The sequence below is a fragment of the Vicugna pacos genome, chromosome 5 (assembly GCF_048564905.1).
Source record: "Vicugna pacos chromosome 5, VicPac4, whole genome shotgun sequence".
NCBI lineage: Eukaryota > Metazoa > Chordata > Mammalia > Artiodactyla > Camelidae > Vicugna > Vicugna pacos.
In genome coordinates, this window is record NC_132991.1 from 39,238,441 (window position 1) to 39,253,277 (window position 14,837).

Genomic DNA, 14,837 nt, shown 5'->3' on the forward strand with positions numbered 1-14,837 from the left:
GATTAGGAAAACGATCAACAGTTACCTGTTTAATGTGTCCCACACTGTGTTATGTTTTGCTAAGAGAAAATGTCTAGGAGATGGTTCCTATTCTCAGGAATTAACGTCCTAATTGGAGAGAGCCAACTAATCTAATGAAACAAACAGTGATCAATTTTTGGCAGGATAAAAAAGATCAAATACAATGTAAAACTAGAAGGAGCTTTAGTTATCTATATCTGTCTCCCTGAGAGTAATCAGCTCTACAGCATTCCTGAAACGTGCTTGCCTTACCTTGACTGGAGGCAGGGCTTGAAACATGGATGGGATTTAGACCAGAATTACAGACTGCAGCAACAGTGTGAAAAAGAGCAAAGAGGTAAGAACAGGAAAAATACCCTAGGGGGACACGGGGGAAACAGTCGAAAAGGGTGGTGATTGTGCAAAAGAACCACAAGACGAGAAGCGAAAATGGCAGGAGAGGGTCAGATGCTGGGGGACCTTAATGAAGCCAACTCTACAAGCTGTGCTAAGTAACATTCCTAAGTGAGCAACATTCCCCACAGCCTGGATGCTGTCTAACTCTGTGAATAATTTACTGGGGATACTAATCACTTTTACTCAGTTATGGTTTTACAATTGGTAATATCCTTCCAAATATTATCTTATCTAAAGTTCATTCTTATGGATGCTTCTAAGATATGATTGTAATCATACCTTAGTGGAAGATCACTTAATGGGGCAGGCTAGTGAGAGATACTTATTAGGGGTAAACAGGCTTTCTGGCTCCCTTGTACGTGGCCGGCTACTTGACCTATGAATAGAAATGGCTTTGATTATATTTATGCCAACTGTATATTTGTGTGTGTGTGTGTGTGTGTGTAGAAAGGAGAGAAAGAAAAAGGAGGTGAGTGGGTGAGGTATATACAAAGTTCCTCTGCCTAGTATTTGTTATCACGGCAGAGATCTTGATTTAGTTCTGTCTTCCTGTCATGGCAGCTAGAAAGGAAACACAAGTTCCAAGTACTGAAGACATAAGCTGTGCAGGTGGAGTGACTCAGACCATCTACGAGCAGTTCACCAGAAACCACAGGAGAATGCACCATCTGTTATTGCTGATCTAGAGGTCAGATTTGAACTTCAAGTGCTGGGCAGAAGCTAAAATAGAACCATTTCCTGCATCTAACAATAGTTAGCAAAATTTTTAAAAGTGCTTAGATTTAAAAAATATTCATAAAGTTCAACCTACATCTCCCTGTGTTCCAGGAGGAGAGCTGTCCTGTGAGTTATGCATTTGTACATGGGGACAAGTGCTAACTGTAGAGGATGCTCATAGGGCTGAACATTTCCTTATTCCTTTTCTCTGTGCAGTTGCCTATCCTCAGAATCGGCATAAAAGGTAACCACTGGTTTGCCTCTAGAAGCCTGCCCATTAGTTAGTGAATCTGAAGCTCTGTAGGCATTTCACTTCACACGTGAGACCCACGGACGTGGTGCGCTGTGTAAATAGCCTTTAGGAATAGATCCTAAGACTAAGCCTTTTCAGTGCAATTCCTGAAAGAACCACTATAAAGCAGGATCATGTTTTCTGCTAACTTGTGCGGTATATTTTCAGCTTACTGCAGCAGGGCTTCCTGACAAGCCATGTCATCCAATTTTACACAGAAATAATTAGTTCTCTTTTACCTAATCTTCCTCCACAAGTCCAGGTGGACTATATAACATAACTTGGAGGTGACTTTATAAGTACAAATATCGATATATAGATGTAAATAAATAACATACTCTTTATATTATTTTATATGGTATATAAATATAAATAAACATTTATATATACATACAAGTAAATATGTATAAATATATAAATAAATATATCTATATAAATAAATATATAAATGAAATATATCTATAAAACTAATGGTTTAAATTGAATTTTAGTTTTTCATGAAAAATAAGGTATTTTAGTTTTTTAAAAATAATAAAACTGATCAGAATCTGTTATATGGTGCCTTTAATACATATTGACTTATAAAATATCTTAGCAAAAAGACAATTTTGTAAAACATATTTTAAACCATAGTACTTACTTTTTTTGAAAGAACGCTTAAAAAAAGTTTGACTCTATTAAAGGCTGGCATTCATTCTGGAATGCAGTTGTATAAATATTTATACTTAATATAAACTAAACCACCAAACATGATTTTCAAATCCAACTTTTGAAAGCTTATCTTGTAAACATTTGAATATTACTTGTCATATGCTTGGGAATTTGCAGAATCAAATTATTTGTGAATCTTCCTAAGTTAATGTAGTAGAGAGATCACCTAGGTAAAGTGTCGGAGAGAAACTATGCTTACCTCTCTGGTCACAAAGCATTCAATTGGGTACGTCAAAATGACAGTGACGCCATAACAAAACCTTCCAAATGTTACCAGGTCATCATTTCTGCAATAATTTTCAAATAAGTCTCCTAGAGAATAATATAAAATAGATTTATTTTAACAGCTGCTGGGTATTTGAAATAAATACCTGATAAATGAGATACTGGATATTTATTAGATAAGAGAAGCTACATAAATGTCATTTAATTTAATTAATAGAATGTAAATGTCATTTAATTTAATTAATAGAATAGACTGCCAAGTCTAAATATAAGTTTTGCATTCAATAACTATGTAATTACTGCTGGATATTAAGACTAGCACAAGTTCAACTTGAAAGTGAATTCATCAGTTTTTCTCTTCTTCTTCTTGTTTGTTTTCAGTAGATAGCCTTAAATTTGTATCAACTTCTGAAAAATACTTTTATCCATTGTCTTCTTACTCACACCAGAATCAACTCCCTAAATTCTTGTGCATTGGTTTTATAAACTTGCTTCTGGTCTTTGTTTCTCGTAAGTAAGTGACTTCATTATTAAAAAAAAAAAAGTCTGTTAAAATAAACAAATTTCCTTTTGAAATGTTATTCTTAGATCAAGGACAATCCTGAAAGGAAGAGTAGACTACTGCAGGTGGGGAGCTGAATTTCCTGTATATCATGCTATAGGGTTTAATCACAAACTCAGGGCGATAGCGAGGAATTACAAACATGCAGGATCTTCCATGGTCTCTGATGAACCCAAGTGTAAATGCACTCATTCAAAACTGTGAAAATATGGTTATTTCCCAGGCAGAGTATTATATTTCATCAGTTCCAAACTAAACGATGAACCATGTATATGAACCTTGAACTGATTCTTATTTAGGACTGTATTTTCTTGGATTCCTATAAAGAAATACAGGATTCTAGTGAGGGCACAGAGGTCATGTCAGTAAAAAACTTCCCCATGTGGAAACAAAAGATATTTGGGACTGTTTATTTCCTAAATATAACATGCTTACATTTTAAAGTGTTGTTCATATTTTTCAGTTAGACTGAATAGAAAATTAGATAAAAGCCACACTACTACACTGTTTACAAAGAAAACAAAACAACAATACTTTTCTACTTCTTTTTCATTAAAAAGCTAAATGACCTGCCTCTTCCCAAGACTAACTTTGAGTGACTATTTTCCCCTTCCCTTATTAACTGGAGTAAATGTACATTACTTTCTAGCACCCTTTTGGGCAGAAGAAGCTTCAACCACAAAGCAGTAGTGACAGAGGCCCGCTTAAAGGTTAATTAAAAGGGTTCCAACACAGAGAAGAAAAGAACTCAAGCTCCCTGTTCACTAACCTCCACTAAACAATGGGCCTGAACCTTTTCAAAAGTCATTAGGAAATCAAGAACAATCTAGAGTTCTTACTGCCTCATAAGCCGGAATTCATGTGATGAAAGGGAAAAGCAGCATGCCATTTACACAAACAAGACTAGATCTGCCTGAGGCAAAGTGGCCTGAAGAACCATGTCAGCTTATTCTAGCTTGAGTCTGAGTGTATTTTAGGTAATTACAGCTAGAGAGAGAGAAAAAAGAAAGACAATTAAAACCAACCTGTCAGCTTTCTTATATAAAGACTTAATTATATTTGAACAATTGCCGATAAAAACACCAGGAAGGTGTGACTAAGAGAGTTTATGTCTCACAGAAAAGGCTTTTAAAACCAAGATTCTGTACAGCCTGGAGCCTATAGGCCATCGTCTTTGCAAACTATGTAGCAATAGTGATACATGGCCATCTTTTGAAATACAATTTTTATCAAGATTTTCAAGGTCACTTCATTACTGCCTTCTAACAATACACACATGTATTATGTTTTTGATGGCACTAGAATTATGTTACCAATCTTTTCTGAAGCCATCTTTCTTTATCTCTTGAGCAATCTGTCCCTATAATCATAGTCACCTATAACCTCCACTTGGCACAGTGCACCATCCACCCAAGAGTACCACCTCAATGTCATCTGAAAAATAAGCTAAGAAGAACTAGAGCCTAAGAGACAGCTTTTAATGGGTCATACATGACCAAAACGGGGCAGACAGCAAGATGGAACGGCAAGAAAACGGGACTGAACGTCAGGAGACTTGATTTCTACTTTGTCACCAGCCAGCTTGGGCAAGTTACTTCACCTCTCTGTGTTTAAGCAGGGGGTAAAACTAGTTATTCCACTTACCTTCCTAGGGTTGTCTGAAGGACACATGAGATAACAGACCCACACAAGCTGTGAAATGCATGAATCAGCGCATTTAGCAGGCTGTCCAAATACCCTATCACACTACATAGATGAGTGAGTGTAAGGGTCAAGGACCTAGAAGAGATGATCACTAAGTTGTTGGGCCGGAATGAACGGAAGAAAAAAGAAGTGTATTCAGTGTGGGGCACTGCCATGAGGGTGGGGGCGGGGAGAGAAGAGGCTGGTTTTGTGGGAAAGATTGTTTTGTGTTTAAGGCAAGACTGGAACAACTAAGTACAAATGTCCTGTAGGCAAGAGGCTGGAGATGAAAAGAAAGTTCTGAACTAGAGTTAAAACAATAAAAATTCCCAGAGAATTTACTGAGAGAAAAAAAGCCAGCTTGCCCGAGCCAGTTAATGAGGTGGAAGGGTGGGGGAGAGGAGGTAAGAGAGAGCAAAGATGACTCACTAAGAGAAAAAAATTATTAAGGGAGTGAACGATGGGACGGTACTGCTCTTTCTCTATGTGAGGAAAGAAAGAACGTTTGGGATTGTTACGTGATTCAGGGAGGTCCATAAGAATCAGAACCCAGAAAAAGACCATTAGCTTTGAAGACTGAGAGAACACTGGTGTCTTTGGAATGGGCACCTCAGTGGACTAGCAGAGGGGGAAGCCAGGAGGAGTGTGCTCTGAAGTGAACGCATGGAAGGAGAGAGCATGATTGACAGAAAAAAGTTCAGCAGTTTCAAAAGGAGGAAATTAGGAAAATTAGGAGAGTCAGCAAGGTAGGGGAGAGAAAGGGTTCTACTCTGAAGCAGAACATGGGGTATAATTGTACTTAAAATGAGAAGTGAAAGCACCACTCCACATGAGCACTGAAGTATGATAAGATCGACTCTCTCATTTTACCTTGGGTGAAGCCGGTAAACGTTAAGTATCCACATGTAGCAAAGAGAATACTGATAAATACGGAAATCAAAGTGGACACGTGGATGATGCGGGACCACTTAGCTACTGTGGGTTCTTCCAAAGAACCATAAACTAAGAAGCAGTTATGGTGGCAAATAAATGCTGCAATACAAGAAAAAAAAAAAAGCATTGTTAAAGCAAGCACCAGGGTTCTCTTTTTACTTCTGAAAATTCAGAGATCTATGCTACCTTGAAAATACTAATGAACTGAAATTCAACTATACCAATTTACTAGATATGTCAGAAATAATCTTTCTCACAACTCTAGAAATGAGAGATTTCATACACATTAGGCTTATGTGAACTCTTCATGTCACTCTTGATATAAACCAGGCCTATCCAACTTTCTCTCCCATTTTCCATTTCTTAATGGCCTTTCCGATCTTAAAGGAAATCTAAACAACACCATATTTCCAGTCCTAGACTTCCTTTCCCATCTGGGATATAACAGACTTGCTTTAGATGTCTGGCCAATTCACAATACTTCATGTGCAAGGTTTTGAAGAAGTCCGTAACACATGCTAGAATTTCAAGTTAAGAAACAAGATGACTTTAGTTGAATTTTCTGCATGAGCAAGAGCCTGGTCCAAATTGAAGCAAATTTTAGTGATGAGTGAGAAAAGTTTGAGACTAATTTTATATTGGCACAAACTAGATCATATGCTGCTAATAGGAAGTCTAAAACTTAGGACATCTGCTCTCCAGACACAAATATGAAACACAGCACTTTTTCATGGCACAGAAGACTCCATATTGAGAAAGGGCCTTTGAAACCATGTACTCACCAAACGACATCACACCTACAGCCTGAATCGCATTGGGTTTTGCAAAGATCCAGGCATCTTCTGTTTTTGGTCTAGAAGAGAAAGCAGTTAATTTGATGAATGATTAAATGAATGCAAGCATAAGCACATAAAAGAACAAGAAATGATGCCACAGTATAAACTGTGTATCTTTAAGTCAGATTTTAATAAGGGAACCCTATTAATCTTTTTTAATTGTAAGTAAATTTCTGAGGAATATCAATGTTATCTGTTCACTCCTCAAAAATGCATCTCAAACACTTGGAAAGACTCTTAATTCTACATATTTAAAATTGATGACAATTCTGTGACTTCATTTGCTTACCAACTTAACAACAAACATTTGTTATGCACTCATCAGTTGAGATATTCATCGAGGAAGATACAAAAATTAATAATGCAATGTTCTTTCTCAGCTAATCAGTGCTGCCCTTTATTTCGCTTTAACTCATTCTTCCAGGCTCATCCTACCCAAGGGAGATTCATAGTTAGCACTGCTCTTTATTGAGAAAGGTACACATGAACTAACATTAACTGAAGAAGTACTTTGTGTTCCAAGAGCTATCTCATGCCATCTTAATCATCGCAATAGCACAAGTACTATTATCAGCATTTAATTTACTAGGAAAGTCAAGCTCTGGGTGGTGACATATCTTGTCAAGCTTCCACAAATAGTAAGTAAAGAAGTTGAGGTTTGTCTCTTTGATCTGTCCATCTCTTCTGTACTGGACTGCCAGTCACCTCAAATTCCCAGCTGTGGATACACTTCTCAAAGAAGTTTTGGAAATACATACACTTTAAATAGCTTAAATAAGCCTCTCTCTTAGTGGAATTAAAATGTTTGCCAACCTGTCTCTAGGCAGGGATTGGTCTCCCTGATCGACACATCCCTAGGTAATAGTGAAGAGCACAGGCTCCAAGGTCAGAAAGTCTGTGTTGGTCTTCTGTCCTCAACCACTTATTAGCTGTATGATCTTAGGCAAATTACTTTCTGTGCTTCAGTTTTGATATCTATAATATGGGGATAATAATAATAGCACCTAATTCATTGAGTTAGTGTGTAAATTAAATGAAAAAAATATGTAAAACTTTGGAAGAGAGCCTAGCATACAGCAAGTGTTCAATAAATGGTCACTAGTATTAACAGCTTATGTATTAATATTGTTATTATTATCCACTATTATTTAATAAAAGGTAGCAAAATGTTCAAAAGTATGCCCAGCTTCTCTGAAAAGGAAAGGCTTGAGTGAGACCCAGAAGAATACACGAAGATAGGAGAGGGGGACAGGGAACACAGGTCCTAGAAAGCATAAAGGCACAAGGTGTAAACCCATCTATTTCACAAGTTTGTTATTCATTCTCAAGGTAGACACAAGACAGTCCCATTTGTTTTGTCAGAGTTAGTGGCGTTTATGCATTATATCATTTCTTCCCATATTTGAAATGAGCAGTTACAGGCACAAAGGAACTAAGTAGCCCAAAGAGAGGCATTCTGCTGTTACAAGGTTTGCTCAGTCTCGCAGTTTTTTGAGTGGGAGCTGCTGCCACCTGCTGCCTCCTCTACTCCTGTTGCAGTGAACTCTGATCACAGCATACCTGTCCAATCGCTCCTCTATATGTGTTTTTGTGCTGATGGAAATGTTCTATATCTGCGCTGTCCAATATGGTGACCATTAGACATGTGGCTATTGAGTATTTAAAATTATGGCTACAGCAACTGAGGAATATTTTTAATTTTAATTAATTTTATCTAATTTAGATAGTCTCAGGCAGCTGATTGCTGCTGTATTGGACAGCACAGATCTAAAAGGAGTCCTACAGGTAATTTTTGTTGCAGAAACACTATCTTCTAATGGTCTAAAATTGTTAAAGAAACTACTTAAAGGTATTTCATTTTTCCTACAGTGTGGCCTATGCCCTAAGTTTCAGCTACTATTTACCACTTGGACTTTCTGAGAAGCAAGTAGAAGAATGAGTTGAGTATGACCATGAACAAGAAGAGTACTTGGTTAACTTATCAAAGACCATGGTTACTAGGGAATCTGCAATTAAAAAAAAAAAAGAATGTAAAAAGCAACAGACTAGGAGAAACAAATAGACATTGTCATTATGAATAAAGACAGGGGAAAAACAGTACACACTAGTCATATTGAAATACTATAAAATATGAATCAACTAAAAACTTTGTTATTACAAACTATAGGATCAGCATTTCCTTTTTTAAACTTTAAAGAATAATTTACCTGTAAAGAACAAATGGTTTTCAAATAATTTTTCAAAATCCAACATCTTAACTAACCTACAGAAGTATTTCTTTTGTACAAACAGAAGCTAGTTTTCTTCTGAAGAAACTAAATAAGAGCCACTCTCCAATTTCTTTTTGTTTTAGATTCTTCTGTTGCCACAGTCAAAGTTCATGTCCCTGAGGAACTGAAACCAACCGCATTCATTGGTATGTGTCTAGAGTTTGCAATGGAAGCCAGTAGTTCTGAAATTAGCCCACTGCTGTCCACAGCATCTTTTCAGCAAGTGTTAATGGACCAGCTCTTTACCCTCCTTTGGCTCCTACCTGCTTCTTTCATTTAATGGGATTATTTGCTGGCTACAGATCAAACTGTGGTTGGTATTACCAATAAGTGACACCTAGGACAATAATGAATTTAACTTCCATTGTGAAGGACAACTTTTGTCTTGACTAAGAAAAAAATATATGGAATATAGCAAGCTGAAATGGGAAAAAGTAATGGGCTTTGGGGTCAGCTGACTTGGATTCACATTTTAACTTTATGATATACTAGCAGGGTGACTTTGGGCAGACTACCTAACGACAATGGTCTCAGTTCTTTCTGCTGTAGAACAGAGACAATATTAATAATTCTATTTTTAGACAGAAGGTTCATGAGCCAATGAATGACAGAGTGGTGTATACTGGACAATCAGTGTTGGACGGGACAGCCTTCTACTTTTTCACTTTCCTTACGTTATCATTAAAATAACAATACAGGTCTTAGTCTGGGTGTAAGGACCTGCAAGTACATGAAATGCAATCTTCATCATGGTATGCATATTCTTCTAGAGAACGAAGGGACCTTGGGAAAGGCAATTTATCTTATTTTAAATAAGTGAATAATTAATCTTGATAACAGATCAACACACATCCAAGCAAAAGGGTAGCCTTTCGGTTTTGATAATGAAAAAGACAAAAAGGTTCACTTATGCTTTGGATAGTCACAGCAAATATTCAATACTACTCTAATCCACACCTCATGTCCCAAACAATTTTCTGCATAACTGTGTCTATCAAGAGGGTACAAATTCCAGCTGCATAAAGCCACTTAGACAATCTCAGCGTTTTCGGAGCTTCTCACCTCATTCCAGGGTTTGTGTCTTGGCCCAGCCATCAGTTTTCTCAGCAAGGCTGTAGCTGCTCTGTGGTGATATGATAAGTTTTGCTATACTGGTGTACAGATCACCACCAATGGAAGATAATTAAACGTTTGAATAAAAGAAGACACTCATTAAACCTTAAGATATTTGACATCTAAAATGGATAGAGAGGCAAATTGCCTGATTATTTAATCACTGAATAACATCTTAGACTAATCACTTGAAAGGAAAAAAAAGTATAAAATTAACCTTTTACATTTTTAAGATCCTATCTATATACACACACATAAATTAAGGGTTATTCTTGTTACTAATTTTTTGTTATATAATTTTCTGATAATAGAAAGGGTTTTATTCTGTCCATACTGCAAAGATAAAATGTCTTTCTTTTGTATTTCATCACAGGGAAATATTATGAAAGGATATTTTTATATTTTATCTTTGAAATCATTAAATGTAAGTACTGGGACATTCAAGTTCACTTCTTGAACACTTAACACTACCTTATTACAGAGAGACAGAAGCTACCTTACTTGATTAGGAAACATTCACTTTCAGGGTTTATTTTCAGGTCCTGTATTTTGTTTTAATAAGGTGAAATGGCCTTGCACCTATTATAAAATCTTGAGGTGTGTGTATGTGTGTTTGTTTCATTGCCTTTGGAAGCAATGTAAAATTAATCTTTCATGATTTTTACCAAATTGAAGACACGGTAACTTTCACCAAATGCATAAATAACAGGCAGGAGTAATCAATTCCCAATTTTGGGTGTTAAATAAAGAAACAGCTCGCAAAACAAGGTGACATTTTATTTCAGTCATTGTTTTTCACAAGCTTTCAATTAAGTACTAATACAGGTAGTGCTTATTCTTTTCCTAATCTCTCAGTCAAGTAGACAGCAATGGCAGCTGTAAACTAAGAGGCAAAGAAGGGCACTAGATAATTCAAAACTGGATAAATTTTAATAATTCTCAAACCATCCTCCATGGCATAGTGCAAGCCCCACAAACAATGAAATAACTTCCTTAAAGATGAAAATATGTTTTAAATAAAATATTTGAATTTGTACTTAAGTCTGCAGGCAAATTAAAAATCAAGTGTTAAACTTGGACATCCAGTTAAACATGGTGGATGGGACACATACATTTATCTGATTTCTCCTCAAATCTCACTAGGATGCTCTGATGGAATTTAAAAGGGGGCTAAATCCACAGGGAAGAGGTTAGTAGAAGAAGAGACATCAGTGGAGAAGACATTTTGAAAATAGGAAATCAGATGTTTACAAAGTAACTGCTGAGAACAGAAGTTACAACAACACAGAGGGAGCTATGATGTGAAATTCACCTCACTAACCCCCTGAGTGTATAGGACTCAGAGACACCACATACTCAGATGTCCAGCAAAAGGAGAAAATAAAGAAAAAAGAAAGACCCGAGAAACTAGATACAGGGTATCTAACACAAAAAAGAGGTGAAAGGAAGTCCTAGAATGGGGCAGCAAACTGAGAAATCACTCTGTCCAAAAAGGAGCAAGAGTAAAATGGCTCAGGGAGGGAAAAAAAGCTCCAGGAAAAATATTAAGATTGGTAGATTTTCTTATATGTTTGAGCATTTGGAAAAGGAGTAATAAAAATAATCAAAATCAAAGACTAAACTAGGAGAAAATATTTACAAAAGACACATCTCATGAAAGACTCATCTATCTCCAAAATATACAAAGAGCATGTAAAAGTTGACAATAAGAACACAAACGACCCATTTTTAAAATGGCTAAAGATCCACTGACACCTAACAGACCCCTCACCAAGGAAGATACTCTGAGAGCATCAAGCATAGGAAAAGATACTCCACATCATATGGCACCAGGGAAATGCAAATTAAAACAACATTGAGATAGTACAACATACCTTGAAAGAAAAAAAGTAAAACTACTAGAATGGCCAAAATCTAGAACACTGACTATTGCAAATGTTGGTGAGGATGTGGAGCAACAGGAACTCCCATTCACTGCCAGTGGGAATGCAAAATGGTACAGCCACTTTAGAAGACAGTTTGATGGCTTCTTACAAAACTAAACATAATCTTACCATAGGATCTAGCAATCACACAGCTTGGTCTGTACCCAAAGAATTTGAAAACATATGTTACACACAAAAACCTGCCACATGGATGTTTATAGCAGCTTTATTCATAACTGCCAAAACTTGGAAGGGACCAAGCTATCCTTCAGTAGGTGAATGGCTAAATAAACTCTGGTATATCCATATGATAGAATATTACTCAGTACTAAAAACAGATGAGCCATCAAACCATGAAAAGACATGGGCAAACTTTAAATGCACATTACTAAGTGCAAGAAGCCAATCTGAAAAGACTACACATGGTATGATTTCAATCAGATTTTATTTGGGAAAAGGCAAAACCATGGAGAGAGTAAAAAGATCAGTAGTTGCCAGGGGTTTGGGGTAGGGGACAGGATGAATGGGGAAACACATGGGATTTTTAGGGCAGTGAAAATACATTGCATGACAACATAATGATGGATACATATCATTATACATTTGTCCAAGCCCACAGAATGTACAATACCAAGTGTGAATTATAATGTAAACTATGGACTTTGGGGGATTATGATGTACTGATTTGAGATTCATCAGTTGTAACCAAGGTACCACTCGAGTAGGGGATGTTGATCACGGGCGAGGCTATGCATGTGTGAGCGCAGAGGGTTTATGGGAAATCTTTGTACTTTCCTCACAACTTTGCCTGAACTCAAAACTGCTTTAAATATATATATATATTTTTTTTAAAAAAAGCTAGACTGGACATCTAGGTAAACATGATTAAAAGCAAAAACAGAAGCAAGTCTTAATTCTAGAAAAAAAATGTACAGAAAGGGAAACAGAATTTTGAAGGTTGTGTTATGTCTTCACATATTGATATGGTAGAAGAGGAAGAAAAATCTGAGAGAGCTAGATCCTCATCTACTATATGACAGCAGTGAGAATCCATAAATAGTAGTTACGAGCATATTCCCTATAAGTAAAAAAGTAAATGCCAAAAGATACAGCTGAAATAGGAAAAGATTTGGTAGAAGGCAGCTCTATTTCATTATCATCATACTTAGTGAAGTGAGCCAGAAAGAGAAAGAAAAATACCACATGATATCGCTTATATGTGGAATCTAAAAAAAAAGGACACAAATGAACTTATTTATAAAATAGAGACAGACTCCCAGACACAGAAAACAAACTTATGGTTACCAGGGGGGAAAGGGGGTGGGGAGGGGTAAATTAGGAGTTTGGGATTTGTAGATACTAACTGCCATGTATAAGATAAACAAGGTCCTACTGTATAGCACAGGGAACTATATTCAATACCTTGTAATAGCCTATAATGAAAAAGAATATGAAAAGGGATATGTGTGTATATATACATATATATATATGAATTACTATGATGTACACCAGAAATGAACACAACATTGCAAACGGACTATACTTCAATAAAAAATAAAATAAAATAAAGCAATTTGAAATACTTGGTCACGTAAAAATATGTGAATATTCTTTTCAGGAAAATAAATCCAAATGAAAGCAATATTAGGAAGAGGCAGGGTCTTTTAAAATGTCTTACAAAACTTCAAATAGATCATGGCAACATAACAGAGGCTTACTATAAGGTTCAGATCATTTAAGGAGCAATGCTTCCAGTGTCCTAACCTATTTTAATACTAACAAAAAAAGAGACTGCCTTGTAGCAGTTTGCAGCCTTGGTATGACAAATAATTTAAAAAGAGTGATTGCTTTTCTAACTTTGAAAAAAATCCAGACAGATGCTTAGTTATAAAAAATTTAGAAGCCTTTTCCTTATGTGTGTGAGGTGGGAGTGGGGAGGTTTTGGGGGATTAAATTCATTTTGCAAAATTATCTCATTTTGGATTCCTGGATTCAGGCATTGCATCCTGTCTTGAAAGACACACTTTTCCTTATCTTTATAATAGCTAAGTAGTAATAAGGCAGAGTCGTAGGAAGCAAGTCCTACCAAATATATCTCCAGTCCTCACAGACTGGGGAAAACAAGCCTCAGGGAGACTGCTTCTAATCACCAGAACATTACACCTCTGGTCAGGAGGACAGGACAGCACGTCTCTGTTGTAATCGCCCAAACTCTTTTCGGCTAAACACAGGCACCTTCCAAATCAGACAATCTCGACAGAGCCTGCATTTTTGTTAAGAGAGCCTTACATATTAACCTCTTCAATCAGATACATCCAGGAGTTAAGTGCTGTGGCTGGCACACACACAAAGGCTCCACATTTCCTGTCACACCACAAGCTATTAGTGACATCAGCAGACCTGCCCACTTCCCAGCTCGGCCTCAGCTGACAGCTCTCTGCCATTTCCTCACTCCCAGATCACTTTTCTTCTGAGTCTGTTCTACACACAGCTGTGGTCTGTTAGGAACACATACAGTACAGCTGTTGAGGAAGATTGTCCTTGGGTATCACTAAACATCAAAACTGATCCTTTTGTCTTTAAACACAAGTGCTCAAGGTTTATATTAAAACAAATGTAATTTCAGATGTGAACTTCAGATAATTATAGTTGACCCTTGAACAATGCAGGGGTTAGGGGCACTGACCCTTAGGGCAGTTGAAAATATGAGTATAACTTAAATTCACCCTCCTTGAGTTCTGCATCCACAGATTCAATCAATTGTGATTGTGTAGTACTGTAGAATTTACTATTGAAAGAGAATCTAAATGGACCTGAGCAGTTTAAACCTGCACTGTTCAAGGGTCAAGAGTGTTTACCACTGAGGTTCCACTTGGGTTGTACCTCTCTTCACCTTATATGCTGTCCCTGTGCAATCCTGGCCATACCAGACTCTCCCTAAATGCCAGACTGGCATTTTCAAAACTCCTTCTTCTTCCTCTCTCTCCACTCCAATGGTTACTAAAAATTGATATTAAAACATTAAAAACATGTTTTTCCCAGATATGTGTCCTCTTTTATCCTTGTTAACAACTTACAAGAAGCTGGATTTGCAGATATTAACTACTTTATATAAAACAGAATAAACAACAAGGTCCTACTGTATAGCACAGG

The 14,837-nt window shown here is 36.7% G+C and overlaps 1 protein-coding gene across 8 annotated transcripts in view; it reads right to left on the reverse strand.

Moving 5' to 3' along the window:
- SLC38A11 (solute carrier family 38 member 11) overlaps positions 1-14,837 on the reverse strand; it is a 47,796-nt gene that overhangs the window by 8,960 nt on the left and 23,999 nt on the right. For 6 of the 8 annotated variants that reach the window (XM_072962091.1, XM_006202212.3, XM_072962095.1 and 3 more), the window contains 3 exons: positions 6,323-6,393; positions 5,478-5,639; positions 2,337-2,449 (listed from right to left, as the gene is read on the reverse strand). In XM_072962091.1, the coding sequence (XP_072818192.1) occupies positions 2,337-2,449; positions 5,478-5,639; positions 6,323-6,393 (346 nt within the window). Of the gene's footprint in view, positions 1-2,336; positions 2,450-5,477; positions 5,640-6,322; positions 6,394-9,708; positions 9,781-14,837 lie in introns of those variants that run through there. The other 2 variants (XM_072962098.1, XM_072962092.1) reach the window with 2 other exon arrangements.